Here is a 21959-nt window from a genome sequence, read left to right as displayed (position 1 = left end):
GACGGACCCTCTCGTGGAGTCAGTGCACCTACTCCACGCCAACCCCCAATACGGGTATGTCCGGCACGCCGACAGAAGGGAGGACACAGTGTCCATAAAAGACGTCGCCCCAGCCGGTAACGACAACAACCACGACAACAGCAGCAACAACGATCACAGCAACTCTTACCCACCCACTACTCTTTCATCACCCCCGGAAGAACATCGACCAACGGTACCCCCACCAACTACCCCTTCAACAACCCTGGCGGCACCCCCGGCAGAGACCCAGGAGGCCACCGGGGACACCCAGCCGACACCCGCGGCACCACAACAGCCACGTCGGTCACAGAGGACTATCAAACCCCCGAACAGACTAAATCTATAGAAGGGGTGAATGTGATGAAATATGCCATTCATCACTCATCGGTATTCTCTGCCTGTGACTGTGGTTTGGTTTCAGTTTCATTTCCCTTACCTCAGTTCCGTTTCCTCACCATTGTATTGTGTGTAGGGCTCCGCCCATACCTGGCCCCTATGTAAGCAGGCCCAGCCTGCCTCACATCCAGTACAGCAGACCTCTGGATGGAAGATACCTCTCCACTGTGTGTTACCTTCTAAGTTAATAAAAGCCTTGTTTTGTTCCGCCAACATTGAGTCTCGGATTTATTGAGGCACATCAATCCCGCCGGGCTCCGAGTCCAGCCCCTTCCCCGGGGTGTCTTCCTCTCTTCTCTATCTCCTTCCCTCACTCTCTCCTTCCCTCTCTTTCTCTCTCTCCTTCTCTCTCTCTCTCCTTCCCTCTCTCTCTCCTTCCCTCTCTCTCTCTCTCTCCTTCCCTCTCTCTCTCTCTCTCTCTCTCTCCTTCCCTCTCTCTCTCTCTCCTTCCCTCTCTCTCTCTCCTTCCCTCTCTCTCTCTCCTTCCCTCTCTCTCTCTCCTTCCCTCTCTCTCTCTCTCCTTCCCTCTCTCTCTCTCTCCTTCTCTCTCTCTTTCCCTCCTTCCCTCCTTCTCTCTCTCTTCCCCCCCAGTCGCTCTCTCTCTTCCCCCCCCGTCGCTCTCTCTCTTCCCCCCCAGTTGCTCTCTCTCTTCCCCCCCAGTTGCTCTCTCTCTTCCAACAACATAGCCTCGGCACCGCCGGGCACTCCAGCTAGTTAAATATATTCAAGAAGGAGTTAGATATATTTCTTAAGGCGAAAGGAATCAAGGGATATGGGGAGAAAGCAGGGACAGGGTACTGAGTTTGGATGATCAGCCATGATCTCATTGAATGGCGGAGCAGGCTCGAGGGGCCGAATGGCCTACTCCTGCTCCTATCTTCTATGTTTCTATGTCGTGAGTCTGTGGAACTCCCTTCCTCAGAGGGCGGTAGAAGCAGAGTCTTTGAATATTTTTAAGGCAGTGGTAGATAGATTTTTGGTAAGCAAGGGGGTGAAAAGTTATCGGGGGTAGGCGGGAATGTGGAGTAATCGGATCAGCCATGATCTTATTGAATGGCAGAGCAGGCTCGAAGGGCTGAGTGGCCTACTCCTGCTCCTAATTCGTATGTCCGTATGTTCACCTCCCACAATCTCCGACTCCCCCCGTGATCTCCGACCCTCACCTCCCACAATCCCCAACTCCCCGTGTGATCTCCAACCCTCACCCTCCTGCGGTCTCCGACCACCACCCACCCCGCAATCTCCAACTCCGACCCCCATCCCCCCCGTGATCACCCACCTGCGATCTCCGATCCCCACCGTCCGTCCCCCCCCCCGCAACGGCCATCTCTGACCCCCCACCGATTCAAGGCTGCATGGAAATAAATACATTTAAAACAGTTTCGTTGCATGCTACTTTTATTGTCTATTGATTCATAACATACTTGTGTGCCAGTTTCTGTTGAAATTCAGTGCTAATACACAAGATTCAGCACAAACACAGCCCATTTATACAAAGAATTATATTTTCCTATATCAGATTAAATGCAGACAGCCTCCTGTAACTATATTGTTCTTCGCGTAGCGTTCAGATAACTTGAAAATTCAAGAAAGGGCACAGTATGTCCTTGAAATGCAAATTTCTGATGCAAATAAAATGCACTCAGAGCCAAATTAGGCATCTTAATAATCAACAACAACTGGTATTGATATAGCCCCTTTAATGTAGTAAAACGTCCCAAGGCCCGTCACAGGAGCGTTATCAAACAAAATTTGACACCGAGCCACAAAAAGGAGATATTAGGACAGATGACCAAAATCTTGGTCAAAGAAGTAGGAGTTTTACAGAATGTCTTAGAGGAGGAGAGAGAGGCGGAGAGGTTTAGGGAGGGAATTCCAGAGCTCAGGGCCTTGGCAGCTGAAGGCACGGCCGTCAATGGTGGAGCGATGAAAATCGGTGATGTGCAAGAGGCCAGAATTGGAGGCGTGCAGATATCTCGGAGGTTTGTAGGGCTAGAGGAAGTTAGAGAGGATAGGGAAGGGCGAGGCCATGGAGGGATTTGAAAACAAGGATGAGAATTTTAAAATTGAGGCCTTGCTGGATTGGAAACCAATGTAGTTCAGTGAGCACAGGGGTTATGGGTGAACTGGACTTGGTGCGAGTTAGGATACAGGCAGCAGAGTTTTCGATCAGCTGAAGTTTATGGCGGGTGGAAGATGGGAGGCCGGCCAGGAGTGCGTTGGAATAGTCAAGTCTGGAGGTAACAAAGGCATGGAGGAGGGTTTCAGCAGCAGACGAGCTGAGGCCGGGATGGAGTCGGGCGATGTTATGAGACAACATGTAAAATGAGACAAAAATATAAATTCCAGTCCAATTTTCCTACACAATCCATTTAATCTCCCAAGGGAAAGTTCTGCTTAATACTCGCCAGTTCCAATAGATAATCAAACAAATCTCCACAATATTCATTCAGATCTTGGGAACACTTTATGTCTAATGCCAAAGTGGACCTGTTGTCCACTTTGGCATTAGACATAAAGTGTTCACAAGCATTTTAACTATTACATAGATTTGTCAGGTTATAATACGCGCCCATTTAAAAGCTCAGTTTACTAGTGCGAGATTAAAATTAGGAGTGTATCAGCATATTGTTGAAATTAGGTTTAAATTCCATTAAAGTTTAAATCCTCATTCGCACGATATAAAATGTACGTCCCTGGCACTGCTTTTTCCCCCCTTTCATTGGAAGCCTGCAACATCCTATTTCAGAGCATTCGTCAGCAGCTGCTTAAATTTTTCCATATCGCATTTCAGGAAGACAATAGCTTTATGTTTAAGTTTCAGTAGGTCGAGGGTATCCAGAACCATCATCCCTCTGGTCAATGATCCATGCAATTCCACGCTTACCCCATACTGTGCATCTTCTGTGACAACAGACTCATCAAGCGCAGCAGCCATTGCATATGAATCACAGGACACAAACCCTTGTCCAAAATGCAACTCTTTACTGCCTTGATCGCCTTTGGTAAACTCAGCAGTAAGTGCAGTTATCTTCTTCATGAATCGAGCCTTTTCACTATCTTGATTTACCCACTTCTGAAAAAACTCCTGCAATTAAAAGAAAATCGTGATATAGAAACATCAGGCAGGAGAAGAACTTCTAGTCCACCTATCCACAGTAGTCCCTTGGTGCATTTCTAATAACCCTGAATACCAATTGTTGACAACAAACTGCCTGGTTCCTTCTTGAAGCCCATTAAGGTTTCTTGTTCCACCATCCGTGTTGGTAACCTGTGCCACATAATGGCACCTTTTTGGTTAAAAAAAAAAGCTCCCCCTGCATTTCCTATTTTCTTTTGTTGTTCTTAATTTGTAGATACAGTCCCCCACCACTTAAAACATCCATGTTTAAAATGGACACTCGCTTATATCGACCAAAAAGCGATAACCATTATCCATTTGCATTAATGTCAATTTCAAAGTTGCTGGTTATAGCGCCTTCAGTGCTCTGCTTATTTCAGGCTGAAACAGCTGCGTTTACTCACTAGTTTGTACCGCGTTAAGGTGCACTGAATGCAAGAACAAACATAAGTGAATAACATCGCGCTAATGCTCAAATACCTTTTGTGTACTTAACCCCTTCTAATCCCCTCCAAGTGGTGTGGGGTTACAGTTTGTACTGCGCACGGACTGCAGTATAAATAAAGCTAGTTGCCTTGCATGCAGTCTTGTTTAGTTTATTCAGTGGTGATCTACAACATTCTTGATTACTGTAATAGTGCTACCAGGTTATACCGACCGTCGCGCGCGTATAATGGGCAAATCGCATTTGCCCAAATGTGCCCGCCATAAGCGATGGTTCTGTGCAGGGCAGAAAAGCTTACTTGGATCCAATTTGTCCAAATCTTTCATAAGTTAAAACACTTGCATCATTGCACCATCTCAGTCCTCTCTTTTCAAGAGGATAGTCAATCTTTCATCATACGTCCCTCCCTCGGGTTTTTTTCAGCACACAAAAATAAGTAATTATTTTAGATCTTCAGAGATAACTAGAAGGGAGGGCTTAACAGAATTCAAAGTCTATGGCCAATGTGACTTGTATAACTGGGTTTGCCTTTGTCTAAGGGTTGAAGAAACTAGAATGATTTTGTTGTATTCTATTCGATAGGAAACTAAGCATGATGACATTTGTGCTAACATTAATTCCTATGTTTACAAGCCCAATAACATAGGACAGAATGTGCATGTGCAGCAACAACTTCTTGTTTTGAGATATTTTTTGCATTATTTTCAACAACTCACCCACGGTAGTCGATGGCGGAGACTATATTCCAAGGTGGCAATATAAGTAGGACATGTGAAGTGGCTCAGAACAATGGAAGCTGCTTCCGGGTCTGTGACAAAGTTAAACTCGCTGCAGACTCTCACGTTCCCTCTGGCTGAAAATAAAGCAGTAGGGGTAAAGTTCGAGAGCACAGAATTGACATAATGCAGCACTAATTTAGCTATCTTGCTCAGAGTGGCCATGACAATGGCTGTCGAGCAAAAAAACAAAGAAATCACACTGATGCTCGTTTGCGGGTAGGTAGGGAAGGAGTTGATGGTAGCGTATGGCTCCACATGCATACTTAGCCCTTTGGTGCCTCACCCATTCTTCAGGTGTAAGGACAATATCCTGGCAGGATATTTAATCATGGGTGTAATGTTATCTTAATAACGTAATTACGAGTCTCACAAGCAGTTGTAGAGGAGTGCCATTTATTCAGTCCTGACTCTGTCTGCAGTACAGTATCTGAAGCATGGCCAAGATGGCGTCAGATCCCGCCCCCGGATATGACATCAGCCGTCAACCAGCTGTCAATCAAACCCTGCTGTTTTTACGACAGCTACGGTTATCCGTACATCTTCCCCCTTCAATGAAGACATAACACAACAACATAACACATAGAACACTTGTTAACATCATATAGAACCAGTTAGTGTAACTACACCATTGAACTAATTGCAGGTAGGTATAAACCTTACCCACACCCAGGAGTCCATTAACTGTTTACAGTCTTATCAATCCCTGTCTACAGGTCAAGTTTAACTACTGGCTTTCTGGTGCGCTGTGACCTGCGTGGCTGAACGGGTGTTTGCTGAACCACCCCAGTTGTATCCCTTAAATTCATCTCTGTACCACACAGGTCCCTTGTCACATTATCACTATTGTGTCCTTCGTCACTTTGTGGCATTTCCCTCATCTCGTCTCTTTGTGGCATTTCCCTCATCTCATCATCCGCTCTGTCCTCCTGAGGCTGAAAGGTCTCTGTGGTTTTCAGTAGGTGCCTCCTGTTTCTGCGAAACACATTGCCGTTCTCTGTCATGACACTGTATGACCTGGGGGCGACCTGTTGTAGAACGGTGGCTCTTGTAGGCCATGACTCAGGCCCTTCAGTGCGAACTATATCCTTCTCCTGTAGAGGCACTAGTGTAGTGGCTGTGCGGTCATGAAGTGTTTTTTGTTTCTGTTGTAGTTTCCGAGCCTTGTCTGCCCACACCTCATCTCTGTGGTCAGGTGTGACATAACTGGGAAGTCATGTACGGATTTTCCGACCCAGTAAGAGCTCAGCTGGAGACTTGCCACTTGCTAGCGGGCCCGCCCTGTACGACATCAGGGCCAGATATGGGTCAGTGTAGCTGTGTGCTGCTTTCTTTAATAGTCTTTTCACAATCTGTACCCCCTTCTCCGCTTTTCCATTAGCCTGAGGATAGAGATGACTGGAGGTTACATGATTAAACTCATACTCTGAAGCAAATGACTGAAACTCATGACTGGCATAGGGAGGGCCATTATCAGAGACCAGGGTTAGAGGGATGCCCTGCCTGGCAAAGATTGACTTCAGGTGAGTTATCACAGCTCTTGATGTGGTACTGGACAAGAGAAACATCTCCGGATAATTGGATTAATAATCAATAACTAACAAATAGTCTTTTCCTTCATAGTGAAATATATCAGTTCTAACCTATTCCCAAGGTTGTGATGGGAGCTCTGTGGTAATGAGGGGCTCTTTTGTTTGCTTGTAGTGATACTCCTGACATGTAGCACACTCGCTGATCAACTGGTCAATATCAGAGTTCATGTTTGGCCAGCAGAGTGCCTCACGTGCTCTCCTTTTTGACTTTTCTGCACCCAGGTGCCCTTCATGTATCCTGTTGAGCATTTCTCGTCGCAGAGGTGGGCACTACTATCCTGTCACACTTAAGCAGTAGTCCATTGACCACAGAGAGCTCAGACTGAATGTGATAATATTGTTTACATGACCCTTTCTTCCAGCCCTCTTGAAGATTTCTCATTACTTTACTCAGGACTGGGTCCTTTGATGTCTCTGTGACTGTGGTGTATGTAACCTGTTCCACCTTAAGAGAACTTAAGCCTGGTCCACCTTAAGAAAGGTACTACTTTCTTTGGCTGCTGTATACGTAATACCGGTGGTGACCACACCGGTATATAAGCACAGTGTAATAATATTGTATTCAGTATAGTCCGACCTCCAACCAGTAAAGACCTGTTGAATTTACTCTTGTGGTCTGTGTAGTAATTCTCACTATAACACACAGACTTAACAGTGGCGATGAGTCCGATTCTTACCCTGCTGCAGTAATTTCCACGGCGACTTCGTCCACAGACAGGACGTCGAAGAGAGGTTTCCACCCTCATCACCTACGGGAAGACACGTCGAGCGGCAGGCATCGAGCAACCGGAGTGCAGAAGACATCCTGACCTCGAAGCCTCCATCAGCGACTGTCAGCTTCTTCTACTACCTCGTGGTGGGTAAGCCGGGCAGCGACGCGACAGAAAGTCAACCGCGTTGGCTGTACAGACGGGGCTGGGAAGACGGAGGAATAAGGACGGTGAGGTCGATCGCGACCAGAGATACGGGCCGGGCCGCATTCGGGCTAAAGGCACAGCGTCTGGGGAAACTGAAGGCGCGAGAGCCACGGTGAAGCGGAGACAGCGTCGGGGGATGGGTGAAGACCGCCAAGCGTGGGAAAACCGCCATTTTGTGGGCGGAGGACGACGGCAAGAGCGGGAAGCTGCCATCTTAGATAACATTAAAAATACGATAAATTGCTACGATGCCTAAACATGGGAACATTAATGCCTTCGACAGTGATATGGAAGACTGGGCTATGTATGTAGAACGCGTACAAAACTATTGTAAGGCAAATAAAATTCCTGAGACAGATAAAGCACTAACATTACTAAACTTAATGGGTGCGAAGACATACGGGCAATTGAAACACCTGTTATCACCAGATGAACCGGCGGATAAGACGTTCGAACAGATTGTTACTGTCCTAAAAAAATCATCTTAGCCCCACGCCGCTGATGCTAGCGGAACGATTTAAATTTTACAATAGAAGACAGCTGCAAAATGAAAGCAATGCTGAATATTTGATGGAATTACGTAAGCTAGCAAAATATTGTCAGTTTGGAATGGGACTGACAGAGGCACTTCGAGATAGATTTGTGTGTGGTTTATTTAAACAGGATACACAAAGGTGACTGCTCGAGGAGAATGAACTGTCTCTCGAGAAGGCGGTCACTATGGCAGCAGCACACGAGGCCGCAGCGAGAGGCACGGCAGTAATGCAGCTACGGCCACCGGAACTCGGTACAAACAAATTGGGTTTGAGTTACATAGATACATAGATACATAGTTCTGTCAAATGTTATCGTTGTGGAAAGACAACGCACGATCAGAACCAGTGTTGGTTTAAAAACCAAGAATGCAGAACGTGTGGCAGGCTTGGCCACATAGCTAAAATATGCCGGTCAGGAAAGAAGACCAGCAATAAAAAGTCACCGCAAGGAAAATATGCAAAGGTACACAAGGTGACAAAGAACAGTTTGACCGAACAGAAGTCAGATTCAGACGCTAGCAGTAATGAACTGGATAGCTTAAGAATACACAACGTTGGTAAGGATACAGACCTCCAGACAATTTGGGTCACTCTTAAGATAGCAGGAGTCCAAGTAAAAATGGAATTGGACACTGGATCGGCATCGACGGTCATGAATAAGAAAGATTACAGAAGGTTAAGGGAAAGAGTTTTAAAAGAACTACATGAAGGTCATCTGGGGGGAGTTAAAATGAAAAGTCTTGCTAGGGCTTACGTATAGTGGCCGGGTATTGACCAACAGATTGAGGAGTTAACGAAAAGCTGCGCTGGGTGTCAAAAAATGCAAAATGCACCTCCGATAGCACCGCTACACCCATGGGAATGGCCTTCAGCCCCATGGCAACGCGTACACATTGACTTTGCTGGTCCATTCATGGACTCCATGTTCCTAATCGCGGTGGACGCACATTCCAAATGGCCAAAAGTCATCAAGATGAATACCACTACTTCAGAAAAGGCAATTGCGGTGTTAAGAACAATATTCGCAAGGAACGGATTGCCAGAACAGATCTGTTCGGACAACGGACCACAGTTTGTATCGGAAGAATTCCAACAATTCTTAAAGAAGAATGGAGTTAAACATTATACCTCTGCCCCATATCATCCGGCGACAAACGGGTTGGCTGAAAGATTTGTCCAGACATTCAAAAAGGCTATTAAGGCCATGAATGATGATCAGATTCCGCTGCAACACAAGGTCGATAAGTTCCTGATGTCATATAGAAACGCCGATCATGCCGTGACTAACCAAAGTCCTGCTATGATGTTTTATAACAGGAGGTTGCGGTCCAAGTTGGACTTGTTAAAACCAAATGTGCGGAGGGAAGTGGAAAACAAACAGTTTCGGCATATTAACAGCAAGACCACTCGAACTTTCGACGTAGGACAACCAGTGATGGCAAGGGGCTATGGAAACGACAAATGGCAGTCCGGAACAATCCGGGCCAGACAAGGACCTCTGATGTACACCGTAGATATTGGTCATAATGTGATAAGGCGTCATGCGGATCAACTGGTAGAGTCGAGAGCAAGGGTCGAACCCATGGTTGTGACAGAGACAGCTGTGGAAGACGTTCATGAACCTGAAGCATCTACCTCGGCCGAGAATGTATTTGATGATGATGACACCCAATACATTGGCAACCAACTAGAGGAGGCACCTCAACAACAAGAATCAGAGACCACTGAAAGGCGTTATCCAAGCCGAATTAGAAAGCCTCCTGAGAGACTGAACCTTTGAACTGTTATACCTGAAGTTATATATGTATATATGTTATGTTTATTTGGGGATATGACTGTTAAGCTAAAAAGGGAGGATTGTGGTGTATGTAACCTGTTCCACCTTAAGAGAACTTAAGCCTGGTCCACCTTAAGAGATGTACTACTTTCTTTGGCTGCTGTATACGTAATACCGGTGGTGACCACACCGGTATACAAGCACAGTGTAATAATATTGTATTCAGTATAGTCCGACCTCCAACCAGTAAAGACCTGTTGAATTTACTCTTGTGGTCTGTGTAGTAATTCTCACTATAACACACAGACTTAACAGTGACTATCACTGATAGTTGTTCCTGTGTGGCGGGCAATGCTGCATAGACCATATCCACATGAAGAGCCACATCCTCTTCTGATTCACTGTTTTGTGTGGCGTAAGGCGCAGCCCTGGATAGTGTGTCTGCAATGAACATGTGTGTCCCTGGCACATATGTTAGCTCAAAATCGTAACGTTGAAGTCTCATCATTAGGCGTTGTATCCGTGGTGACATGTCACACAGATTCTTCTTTGCGATCCCTAGCAGTGGCTTATGGTTCGTTTCAAGGATAACCTTGGGAAGACCATAGATGTAGGTATGACATTTTTCACACCCAAATGCCAAGCCAAGGCACTCCTTCTGGATTTGCGCGTACCGGCACTCTGTAGCCGTCATGGAGCGTGACACATACGCCACTGGTCGCCATTCTCCTTCATCTTCCTGTAGAAGGACAGCCCCTAATCCATTCTTAGAGGCATCTGTGGACACTTCTGTCCTCTTTTTAGGGCAGAAGAACTTCAGTAGGGGTTCACTTGCTAGAATGTGTAGCAGCCCCTTCCATTCTCTCTCATGTTCATGTCCCCATTGGAACTCTGTCTCTTGGTGCAGCAGTTTTCTCAGATGAACAGTTTTCACTGCTAGATTTGGAATGAATTTTCCTAGGTAGTTAACCATGCCAAGGGTCCACTGAACCCCTTTCTTGTCCTTTGGTTTCTCCATGTCATGTATAGCCTTTACCTTTGACTTGTCTGGCTGAATCCCCTCTGAAGAGATCTTGTCTCCGAGGAATGTGATTTCATTGACACTGAACTGACATTTATCTTTATTTAGTTTGAGTCCATACTGCTGTATTCTCTGAAGTGTTTTCTCCAGTCTGGTGTCGTGCTCCCAGAGTGGAGCCCCATACTACCAGATCATCCACGTACACCAGCACTCCCTCCAGGCCCTCGATAATTTGCTCCATTGCTCTGTGAAAGATTTCTGGGGCGGAGCTAATACCAAAGGGCAGACGCTGGTAGGAGTATCGACCAAACGGGGTGTTAAAAGTGCACAGCTTAGCACTTTCTTCATCAAGTTTCAACTGCCAGAAACCATGCGAGGTGTCCATCTTGGAGAAGACTTTCGCTTCTGTCATTTCGCTGACTATTTCCTCTCTCTTTGGAATTTGGTAGTGCTCTCTTTTGATATTGGCATTAAGGTCCTTGGGATCCATGCAGACACGCAATTTATCAGTTTTCTTTGAATTGACGCAGACCATGGAATTTACCCAGTCAGTTCCTCAATCTTCTTTATGACAGCTAGCCTCTCCATGCGATCTAGCTCTTTCCTCAGTTTTTCACGGAGAGCCACTGGAACTCTCCTGGGTGCGTGATTCACAGGTTGTGCATCCTCTCTCAGTTTGATGGAGTATGTAAAGGGCAGTGCTCCGAAACCCTGAAAGACATCTGCATATGTGTGTGCTATAGTCTCATGAGTCAGATTTGTACTATCTTGGGGGGCACTCTGCACACAGTTCTGTTCATTGATAGTATAGATTCGTTTTACCAAGCCCAAATCCACACAGACCTTATCCCCCAACAGTGACTCATGTCCTTCAGGCACTATAACAAAGGCCAAAGGGTGAATGTGATTTTTTACCTTAACATTCAGCCTACACATTCCTTTTGTTTCAATGCTTTGTCCATTGTATGCCTTCAAAGACACTGTCTTGTTCAGTATTTTAGGTCGCACTTTGAGATTCCGTGCATCACTCCAACTTATGAGGTTTGCCTTAGCACCTGTATCTAGCTTAAAGGGAACAATGGTGCCATTTACCAGCAAGGGAGCTATCCAAACTTCAGTCGTTGGTCCTACAGAGTGCACTTCATTAGCATTTTTGCCCTGTTTTGACTCATTTGGCACCATTCCAACAAACAAAGTCTCTGCTCCTGTCTCTTCAGTCTCAATAGCATGCACTGTCTTTTTATCTTCAGTTTTCTCTTCCAAAAAACACATCTTGGCAAAGTGATTCCTGCCTTTACATTTTGCACAGTCCTTCCCATAAGCAGGACACTGTCTGGCTATGTGTTTATTACCGCACCGTCTGCATTCGTAAGGCGTCATCGTCTTGAACTCCGTGGGCCCTCGTGTCCCTTTTGTGTACCACATCCACCAGCAGGTTTTTCAGCCCCAGGGCGCTCCCTTCTGCTGTGCTGCTCCCTTCGAAAATTTTCGTGTGCATGGCTGAGAGTTCACTAGCATGACATATTTTCACTGCTGCATCCAAATTTAGGTCATTGTCTCTAAGCATTCTCTCCCTCACCTTCTTGCCGAGTATTCCAAAAACGACTTGATCGCATATCATCGATTCCTTCAGGTCCCTAAAGTTGCATGTTTGTGCTTTTATTTTCAAGTCTGTCAAAAAAAATCAAAGGATTCTCCTTGCTTTTGCACACGGGAGCGAAACACGAATCTCTCATACGTTTCATTCTTTTTTGGAGTGCAGTATTCGTCGAACCGTTCTATCACCTTGTCCAGATCATTTTTATCATCTTCGGCTGTAAACGTAAATGTATTAAACAGCTCGATCGCCTGCGAGCCAGCCACTGTTAGCAACAAAGCTACTTTACGTGTTCCAGAGCTAGTCGAAGCGTCAATCGCTGTGAGGTAGAGAAGAAAGCGTTGCTTGAAGACACGCCAATTTTCATCCACATTTCCTTCTAGTTGCAGGCTAGCCGGAGGTTTTATTCCTTCCATTGTTGTAGTATGTCCTTATCGTGAGTTCTATAAATCCTGGTACCATGTAATGTTATCTTAACGTAATTACGAGTCTCCCAAGCAGTTGTAGTGGAGTGCCATTTATTCAGTCCTGACTCTGTCTGCAGTACAGTATCTGAAGCATGGCCAAGATGGCGTCGGATCCCGCCCCTGGATATGACATCAGCCGTCAACCAGCTGTCAATCAAACCCTGCTGTCTTTACGACAGCTACGGTTATCCGTATAATGGGTGGCAGCAGAACTGAGCACAATCCTTTCCTCCCCTGATGTTCATACCTAAAACTTACTGCAGGGGTCACTGGATGGAATTCAGAGGCTGGAACTCGATTTGATGTACTTTTTTTAATTAACCAGACAGGCGATAGATCCTGAGACCTGCCTGCCTGCCTGACTCAGTTCCACACTGAGGCAGTACATTTATCAGATGAGCTAGCTGAATGTGCCCAATAATCTTATCTCAGACAGTACAGTAAAGCAGGCTTTCTGGCATACCTTCCATGTTTCCTCCCATGATATACAAACGCTTCAGCTTTGAAGGAAAAGTGGGGTCCATTTTGGCAGCTAGGGCCACATTGGTCAGGGGTCCAACAGCAACAAGATTGACCTACAAGATGATGGCAAGGGATTTAGCATAGCAACAGTGAGGCATTCAGTCCTTTGTATATTGTAATAGTATGAAGAATTATTTCTACAATTGAATTAAAAACTGTTACAATGCTTGTAGACTTTTCCAAGTTATTGCAACACCTATTACATTTGCAAAGGTTCAATGAGTATTCAACTCTATTCAACCTACTTAAGAACTGTTAATATAAAATGATTTGTTATTAGAGACAATTCAAACCCCAATAGAGGAGCTCATCTTCCTTATTTACAAAAACTGGAGAATTACTAGTTCAAATGGTAGTTGAGACAGTCAAATATTCTTGTCCTCATCAAGCAAATTTTGACTCATTGATTAGACTAGATGGCCCAGAATTTCCTGGAACTTTTCGGCTTAACTACGTCATAGGAGCGTATTTTTCCTGAAGAAATTTGCGCATAACTGATTTATGCTGGTTTTACGCTGAAACATCGCTACGTGCAAATTTTCTCGATCGTTTGCGCCTTTCCTGAGATATGCATGTCTCTCTCATTTACATAGCCCCGCCCCAATGCAAAAGACTAGCTCACTCAAATTTCCTGCATTTAAGCCAGTAGCAATGTGCCCCCAAAGGCAATATGGAAAGCCACTCGCTTTCCCAAAACCTGCACATCTCACCTGACCAGCATGTTCAGTAACTATCCTTATCATGGCATTCACCGCGTGCTCAGCTTGTATGTGTTCCAGCCCTGGAGCATTAGGGTCTGGAACATCACCCATCCCGTCCTTTCCATGGTAAGCAGGGTCGTGCAGGAGTTCTCCAAGGAGAGAGATACCTGCACCCCGGTAGACTGGAATCTGTGCACAGATGGAAACATTGTTTTCAGAAATACTAAGCACACATCATGTCTGCTGTTCAATAAAAACAATGAAAGTGTAAGAAAAATGGAAAATAATTTTATATAACAGCTCCCCATAATGGCTTAGTTGGTAAGTGGAGAGTGCGCGAATGAGCTGTAAAAATCAGGCGGTTCCCAATGTGGAAATGTGAATAAAATGGACGATGAATTGGCTTACAAAAATGGCTTCGCACAAGGAAAGTCTAGATTAGATTAAAGAGCAGCCCCAGCTTTGCAAAGTGCAAAGCTAGCAGAAAAGAGAGACACCTGCCCCAGCCTGCGGCCAAGTGTTAACGAGCAATAAAGGTCACTGAAAGGGCTTAACTGCTAGCTAGAAAATGATTGACTAGCTATTGTGCGGTGCCCAATCACGATCCGGTACTTCAGGAAGGCATATGCAGCAGTGAGACAAGTCAGGACTTGCCCGCCAGACTGAAGACCAGATCATGGCCAAACTGAAAGGGCTTAAGTGATCCCCATTGGAGAACGCTTGTTGCCAGGGAAGTGATGTAATGACCCTTGTCCCACTGTATAAAAGGGGCTTCCCTACCGGTATTCGCTCTTAGCCAGAAGACGTGTGGATCATCAAGAGAGTCAGACACCCCCCGGGGACGTAAATGCTGGCAACACGTGCCTAACCCGGTGCGACTCTCGGGACACGAATGTACTGTAAAAGACCTCAATATACTGTGTGACCACTGCGAACAGTTGGAAGTAATAAAATGTTTTAACTCTCCGAACCCTCGAGCCTGAAATCATTCTTCGTACTACAGAACTCAAGACGAGGACCAGGAAAACCCGGTTCTAACACCAGATTCAGTATTGTTGCAAATGCTCAGCTGCAATAGGAGTTGTGCAATTGGGTCCAATGCCTTAAAGGAGGATAGGGAGAAAAACAGCCAGATTTCAAACATCCTGATCACTGTTCAGCAGCCCTCTATTAGAAACTGCACATCAATATGAAGGACAGGAATAAAAACAGAAAATGCTGGAAATACTCAGCAGGTCAGGCAGCATCTGTGGAGAGAGAAACAGAGTTAACGTTTCAGGTCGATGACCCTTTGTCACACCAGTTCTGACGAAGGGTCATCGACCTGAAACGTTAACTCTGTTTCTCGCTCCACAGATGCTGCCTGACCTGCTGAGTGTTTCCAGCATTTTCTGTTTTTATTTCAGATTTCCAGCATCAGCAGTATTTTGCTTTTGTATGAAGGACAGGATTTGACTTGTGCTTTCCAGAGGCAAATAGCTGCTGACACTCAGACCTTGTTAGGTGGGTGAGGATTTGGTGGGCTGTCTCTACTTGTAAAACTGCTTTCCTACATTACTCTGTCTTTTGTCAAGAGGGAAGAAAACTAAGAGGAGGAAAATGCAGCGACAAATATAATTTTCTAAATGGGAACGAAGAAAAGCATGCAGCGCTTGTAATGTTGTTGTTCCTCTTGTTGTAATAAATATGTAACACTTTTAATGGGCTTAAAGTGAAGCCTAAAAACTATATCTACACATAAACACATGCATTGTATATACCTACACATGCACACATGGATTGTATGTATCTACATATGTACCCATAGATTGTACGTATCTAAATATAGCTATAATAATGATATCCATTTTCAATTAGTTCAATTCGCAGGTTTAATAGAGAGTCTACAACAGAAGTAAAAGGAGCATCATCATACTTATTATAAACACCGACAAAATCATTGAAATACACACACACACTTACACAAACACTCAGGGCTGGATTTTGCGTGGGGCGGGGTCAGTGGGCGCGATCGGTGGCGGGTTGGGTGAGAAAGTGTTTTTTCCCCCCCAGCGGGTCGGGACCCCCGCCGCCACGCGCCTTTACCAAATGTCGGGCCTGTCAGCGCTGAGTAGACCCAACACGCAGCGGCAATTAAAATCATTAGTGGCTTGTTTACAGTCACTTATCAATGTTTTTTCCCCAGCTTTTTGGATTTGACAGGTTGCCCACTGGTTTCGTGCTGTGCCTAGACCTCGTCTGTGAAGCTGAGGCGGGAGGTCAGTGGCCATTGAATCAGCTGATGAGTTGACAGCTTCAAAGTCATGTCAAAGCTCCCAGCTGATTGAGAAATGTTCCCTTAACCACTAGCTTCTCTAAACTGCATTTCCACTACAGATTCAGGATGCTGCAAGTCTTTACACAAGTCTCCATCCAGTCTGACCTCATTACCTCTCCCATCATTAACAGATCACTCCTGTCATCTCTACTTCACCTGCCATCTATTCCATCAGCATGGGTGCCCTTTATACTCTCTCACCTTGGTCCTTAGAATCCCACCACAATCAGCTCCAACACCAGCATCACCAGGCACACCAGCAGCACCAACAACACCAACCTTCTCCGCAATCAACTGATGCTGCACAGGACACAGGGCATCAGCACCCGACCACATTGCTGCCTGGGAGGCCAGGGATGGCCTCACCATGGCCAGATTTATTTCGCTTGACACTGTACACCTTGGCTGCCATATGATGCGCCAGGTTGGCACCACCCCACGCCAATACCATAAATCATCCCTACAATGCTCAAGCCATTCCTTTCACACTCATCACCATTGCGGGGGGTACCATTATGCCTCACCATTCACTGCAACTCACTAAACCACTTCCAAAGGTGTACACAAATCTGTCCAAGAACACAAAGTGTTGAAAATAAAGGTTTCAATGTTTGACACCACATTAACAGAAACTTTACATGAACATTGGATGAAACACCCAAGTGCCTACCCTTGTGTGTTGTTAGTTGGTATGATTGCACTAGGATGAGGAGGAGTGTGAGGGGTGGCTAGTGAGATGGGGATGTGATAATATCGATACAGAGTATTGGGTGGTAAGTTGGTGTGAGTAAGGTTGTGCAGGAGTAGGGTAGGGAAGGCAGAGTGATGGGGATGTGATTAGAGGCACAGCAGGATGATGTTGAGTGTGGCTTTGTACTAACGTTTTGTGATCTACTGAGATCATTGAAAGGTTTGCGCCACTGCACCCAGGTCCTCCTGACCACATTCCTGCTTCTGCCCTCCTCTGCAATGTGCAACCAGGCTGCGTTGATCTCCTGCGGAGGTCTCTTCCGCCCATGGGAAGGGAAGAGGACCTCCCTGTGTGCTGTGACTCCCTCCATAAACATATGGAGGGAGTCATGGGAGAGCCTGGGTGCAGCCCTGCATCTCTGTGCGGTGATTGTCAGTGTTTGCAGCACCTCAGTGCTGTAGAACACTGACAGCATGGTGGCATAGTGGTTAGCACTGTTGCCTCACAGTGCCAGGGACCCGGGTTCGAATCTGGCCTCGGGTGACTGTCTGTGTGGAGTTTGCACATTCTCCCCGTGTTTGCGTGGGTTTCCTCCGGGTGCTCCGGTTTCCTCCCACAGTCCAAAAGATGTGCGGGTTAGGTTGATTGGCTATGATAAAAAAACAAATTGGCCCTTAGTGTTAGGGGGATTAAATATGTGGGGTTACGGGGATAGGGTGGGATATGTGTTGGTGCAGGCTTGATGGGCCGAAATGGCCTCTATCTGAACTGTGGGGTTTCTGTGAAGCACCAATGTCTAAAGAAAGTTGGCAATGGTCCCTTTAAGGAAACTGCATCCCTTCAAGGATGACACATCCCTTCAAGAATGACGTCACCAGACCTGCTTCCTCTAATTGGCCAGGAAACGCGCTGGGCGGGCTTAACAAACCCTATCAACGGAAAGTCATTTCACAGAGCGGGATGGAGCCAGCAGTGGGGTTGGGACCCGCCACTGACATCGTCCACCACGGACCCGCCGAGATTCATAAAATCCAGCCCTCAATGTTTGTTGGCCCACCATCAATAAACTGGAGACATTGATAAGCATTTTGACTATTTAGTGGCTATAAATATATTTTGTTCTCCTATGAACTAAGTGGTTACTGAACAAAAGGCACAAAGAGTCACAGTCACAGATACTTGCCCCTGTGCTCTTCATCACCTACCTCCATCCTTTGACAAAGTTTTAGCACTCGAAGCACGTTTTTGCACACGTTTTCAATTGCTGTGTTTCCATGAGTGCATGTTATACCCAGGATCTGCACATTAGGAGCTGCTAGAGCCATCATCATGGCTTGGGCATCATCCACACCAACGTCGACATCCAAGAGCAACAGCTTCCTTGCCATCTTAGAATCTGAAGACCAGAGAGGTTTAAAAAAAAATATGGCACTGTTTAATAATTGATAGCTTAAAAGTTAATAGAGTACTTTTTAGACCGGTTGATAGTTCAACTAAACATGAATGCTGTTTACTAAGAAATTATAGAACTGATTTTACTGGTGTACCACCCCTCTTCCGGCCCAAGACAGTATTATTTCCTGCCCTATATGGTCGAGGGCACAGGTCCTAGCGATGGTAAAAGGGGAAGAAATTGGAGCACAGCTGCAGGCCTCCAGCTGTGTTCCTAGCCACTGGCATTGGGGTTGTAAGGCTGCTGCTCTCCAACAGCCTGCTATTTCTGAGCTGCCCGGAACCACCGCAGAACCTCTGACTCTTCGCTGGTCTGGCACAAGACCCATCACTCCTCCACTTCAGTGTCCAATGGACCAACAAGGGAAAAAAAAGTGAGGCAGAAGACTGGGAATGTTCCCCACTGCCTCATTTACATGTCTGCAATGGGCCAGTGTCTTTTGAAGACACAGCTCTGCTACCCCCTGTCATAAATCTCATCATCGAGAAACTACCTATGAAATAACACTGGACGGCCAGCTGGTGGCGCCATCCAAGGAGTGTAAATACTCGGGTGTTGGCCCCAGCTTTTCAGGGACATTTTGTAAAGACAAGGAGCTAGTGGATACAACTAGACTTCCATGTTCTGAAACAAGTTGATTAAAGCCTTGCTTTATGCTCAAACTAAGTGCGTAGTGAGTTTTATTACGTCACCCCCATCCCAACCCCAATCCCAACCCAAGAGAAACCCAAACATTCCGCTGCCACATAAAGGGAGTGGAGACCCGGCAAAACATGTCTTTGACCCCTTTCTCCTGACCTTTGTATCCAGGATATGGGCGACCTCTGGAGACAAAGGTCAGGAAGATTTATGCGTGGATCATCAGGATTTCAATGAAGTGCAGACAAGCTATTTGTTCATTTATTCAGCTAGTCAATCTACTGTATATGCATCGACTTGTAAGTTATATAACACCTTTTAATGTAGAAAATATTCCAACGTACTTCACATTAGTATAGATGACTGAAAGCATGATCAAACAAATAGGTTTGAGCAGATTTCAAAGGTGGGGAGAGAATTAGCAATGTGAAAGAGAGTAAGGAGGAAGTCCCAGAGACCAGGACACTGAAGGCTCCCCCATTGATAATGGAGTGGGAGTGGGCTGTGGGCAGGGGATGCACAGGAGGCCTGTGTTGGGGGACCAAAGAGTGAGGCTGGGCTAGTGGTGCCTGCAGAGGTAAACTGAGGTGAGGCCATATAAGGATTTGTAAATGAGGACAGGATTTTGAATTGGATGTCTTGGAGGACAGGAAGGCAATGGAGCTCGGCAAGGATAGGGATGGTGGGCGAGCCGAACAGGATTTAGAGCAGGAGGCAGAGTCGTGGATGAGTTGGAATTTGTGTAAGTTGGAGCATGGGAGGGCAGTGAGGAGGATCTTGAAGGTGTTGAGTGTGGAAGTAACAAAAACCTGCAGAACGGTTTCAGAGGCCTTGGGAGTAAGGAAAGGTTGAAGATGGATTAAGTGGTCTTGGTAGTGGAGAAGATACAGCGTTTGAAGGTCAACCCAGGATTAAACAGGGCACAGAGGTTGTGCACGATCAGGTTCAGTCCGAATGAGCACTTAGGGAAGGGTGATGAAGCCAGAGCTGGGGGGGGTTTGGTGGTTTTGGTCTTCCAATGTTTAATTGGAGAAAGTTCTAAACAAAATACAGAGCACACCATGATGTGTGATATTACTTCAGATGCAAAAAATGTGCATTTCCATCATTTTCTGTTTTCATTTTACACCATGCGGTGTGCTGATTGTGCATTTAAATCCGTATAATTTGTGAATTTTTGACAAATATCCATAAGATTTGTGACTATTTGATGGATGGATCAGGACTTTGTATTGAATTGCTGTGCTTCTATCTGGAATTCTGCATAAAGTGAAAGGCAATTGGTTTGGTATACTGCAATTTCCTGTTAGAATCAGAATGAGTCTCGGATCACAAATATGTTCGTCTGTTGACTAGTTCTGTACTCCTCTTCCATGGGGACTTTTCCATTATTAGTAACACATGACTATGAAGGTTAATCCTCAAATTTTCTTTTTCTTTTTTAAGCTTAACACTCACCCTTCTGGGTCGCAGCATGCTGCATTTGTGTAGCCATGTTTTTTTTTAAACGCAGTAAGTTCTCAGTTTCAGCTCTGTTGCCAAGTAGACGTAAAGATCAGCCTGAGCTGTCCTTCAGTGTCTCCTAGTGACTGGCTTCTGAGCAGCAGAGACCTGGAATTCGTTTGCTGGCCTATTCTCTGAGCAGGGGAATGGTGTGTGGTGAAGAGAGTCACGAGAGAGGGCTGAAAAATAAGCAAAAAAAAAAAAACTTGGTTTAAAAAAGAACTAAGCAAATCTTCAAGATTGAAATCAAATATCCTTATTTTTACAATATACATTGTGCAGTGTAACAACGCTCTAATCATGAACTAATTACTAGGCTCGATAATGTGAGGAAAATAGATCCTGGGACTTATATGAACACAACAAGAAAGACGGCTCATTCACTTAGCAAGGCTGACTATACAGTCAAGGATATAAAATAGTTTCTTTAGGAATTCAGTAATTTGAAAGAAAAGGACTGATTTAGTGATCCTGCACAGGATTAATAACACTTCACAGTCCATGTCTGCCTTAGATTATAGAGTCTTGCAAGTAAGTAACCTTCACAGAGTTTCAATACCAATGATAGCTGTGTTTTTATGCATCTCAAACAGCACCATTGGTTTTACACTGGCAAAGAAATAAAATTCCATTCTCATTACATGGAATTCCCAAATTCCTATTGGAGGTCCGAGGATTGGATTTCTTAATTCAGTCCACTTACACCAAGGGCCATTGACTTGTAGAAACCTAGTTAAGTCAAATTCCATTTTTACTGCCTGGGATTCTGGATTTTTTTTTTTTAAGCTGTAGGGTAATCAAATTCCACAATTCCATGAAAACCATAAATCATAGCCACTAAAGTTCTCCTGAATAATAACATATATTGTGTTGCGGATGGGAAGTAGGGGTTGCCCTGCTCCTCTGGGCCCCACGAAGATAAATTAAAAACTTACCTTGAAGGGCCTTCGCTTCTTCCCCGAGAGATTTTATTATGTGGGGTGGCTGCATTGGGTGCTTCACTCAATCGGTGGTTAAAATGCCATTGTGGGCCTAATGACATCTAGGACCCCGATTTGCATGTATTAATGGGGCTGCCACCTTGGTCAGGCAGGCACCTCTGCCACCTAAAAAAGGTCCCAGTTTAGTGGTGGCAGGTGGGAACGCAGTGGTAGGTTTGCGGAGGCGATTTTAACTGCGTGGCTGCTCCGTAGCCACTGGGTGGGGTGGATTAAAATCGCCTTCTTCCCCCACCCTGAAATTTGGATGCCAAAACATGTCTCACGTTGACTCCTCCTAGTGGTTGGGTCACACTCCCCACCCATGACGCTCAGATGGAAATCGTCCACATAAACACTTTCAAAGTTTCGCTAAAAATATACTTCAAACAAAAAAGTGTTTCACACTCAAATTCAGAAAACTAGACTTCAAAATTTCACTGTCTCACACCTGACTATCAACTACACAAACAGTAGCAGCCCATGTATC

General features: G+C 45.5%; 1 protein-coding gene across 1 annotated transcript; it reads right to left on the bottom strand.

Annotated features, from left to right (window-relative positions):
- Positions 1–1803: 1803 nt before the first annotated feature.
- On the bottom strand, positions 1804–20743 carry LOC147112037 (nucleoside hydrolase). The gene is made up of 6 exons (XM_085999528.1): positions 20448–20743; positions 18103–18293; positions 13899–14078; positions 13130–13241; positions 4700–4836; positions 1804–3505 (listed from the first exon to the last, which is right to left on the bottom strand). The coding sequence occupies exons 1-6, from the start codon at positions 20482–20484 to the stop codon at positions 3158–3160; spliced, it is 1005 nt and encodes a 334-aa protein (XP_085855654.1). The 5' UTR covers positions 20485–20743; the 3' UTR covers positions 1804–3157.
- Between the last annotated feature and the right edge of the window lie 1216 nt (positions 20744–21959).

The sequence above is a fragment of the Somniosus microcephalus genome, chromosome 10 (assembly GCF_052327205.1).
Source record: "Somniosus microcephalus isolate GS21.2 chromosome 10, FLI_Smic_1.0, whole genome shotgun sequence".
NCBI classification, from domain to species: domain Eukaryota; kingdom Metazoa; phylum Chordata; class Chondrichthyes; order Squaliformes; family Somniosidae; genus Somniosus; species Somniosus microcephalus.
The sequence above is the reverse complement of the archived record's forward strand: the minus strand, read 5'-3'. Positions and strand labels throughout refer to the sequence as shown.

What these genes read in the sequence shown, in the direction of transcription:
- LOC147112037 (XM_085999528.1), bottom strand. Translation starts at nt 20,484, where the DNA reads ATGGCTACACAAATGCAGCATGCTGCGACCCAGAAGG. An exon ending in AACTTTGTCAAAGGATGGAG is followed by an intron (nt 14,079 to 18,102) that starts GTAGGTGATGAA and finishes ATCTGTGCACAG; the next exon opens with ATTCCAGTCTACCGGGGTGC. An exon ending in TCCGCCATCGACTACCGTGG is followed by an intron (nt 3,506 to 4,699) that starts GTGAGTTGTTGA and finishes TTTTAATTGCAG; the next exon opens with GAGTTTTTTCAGAAGTGGGT.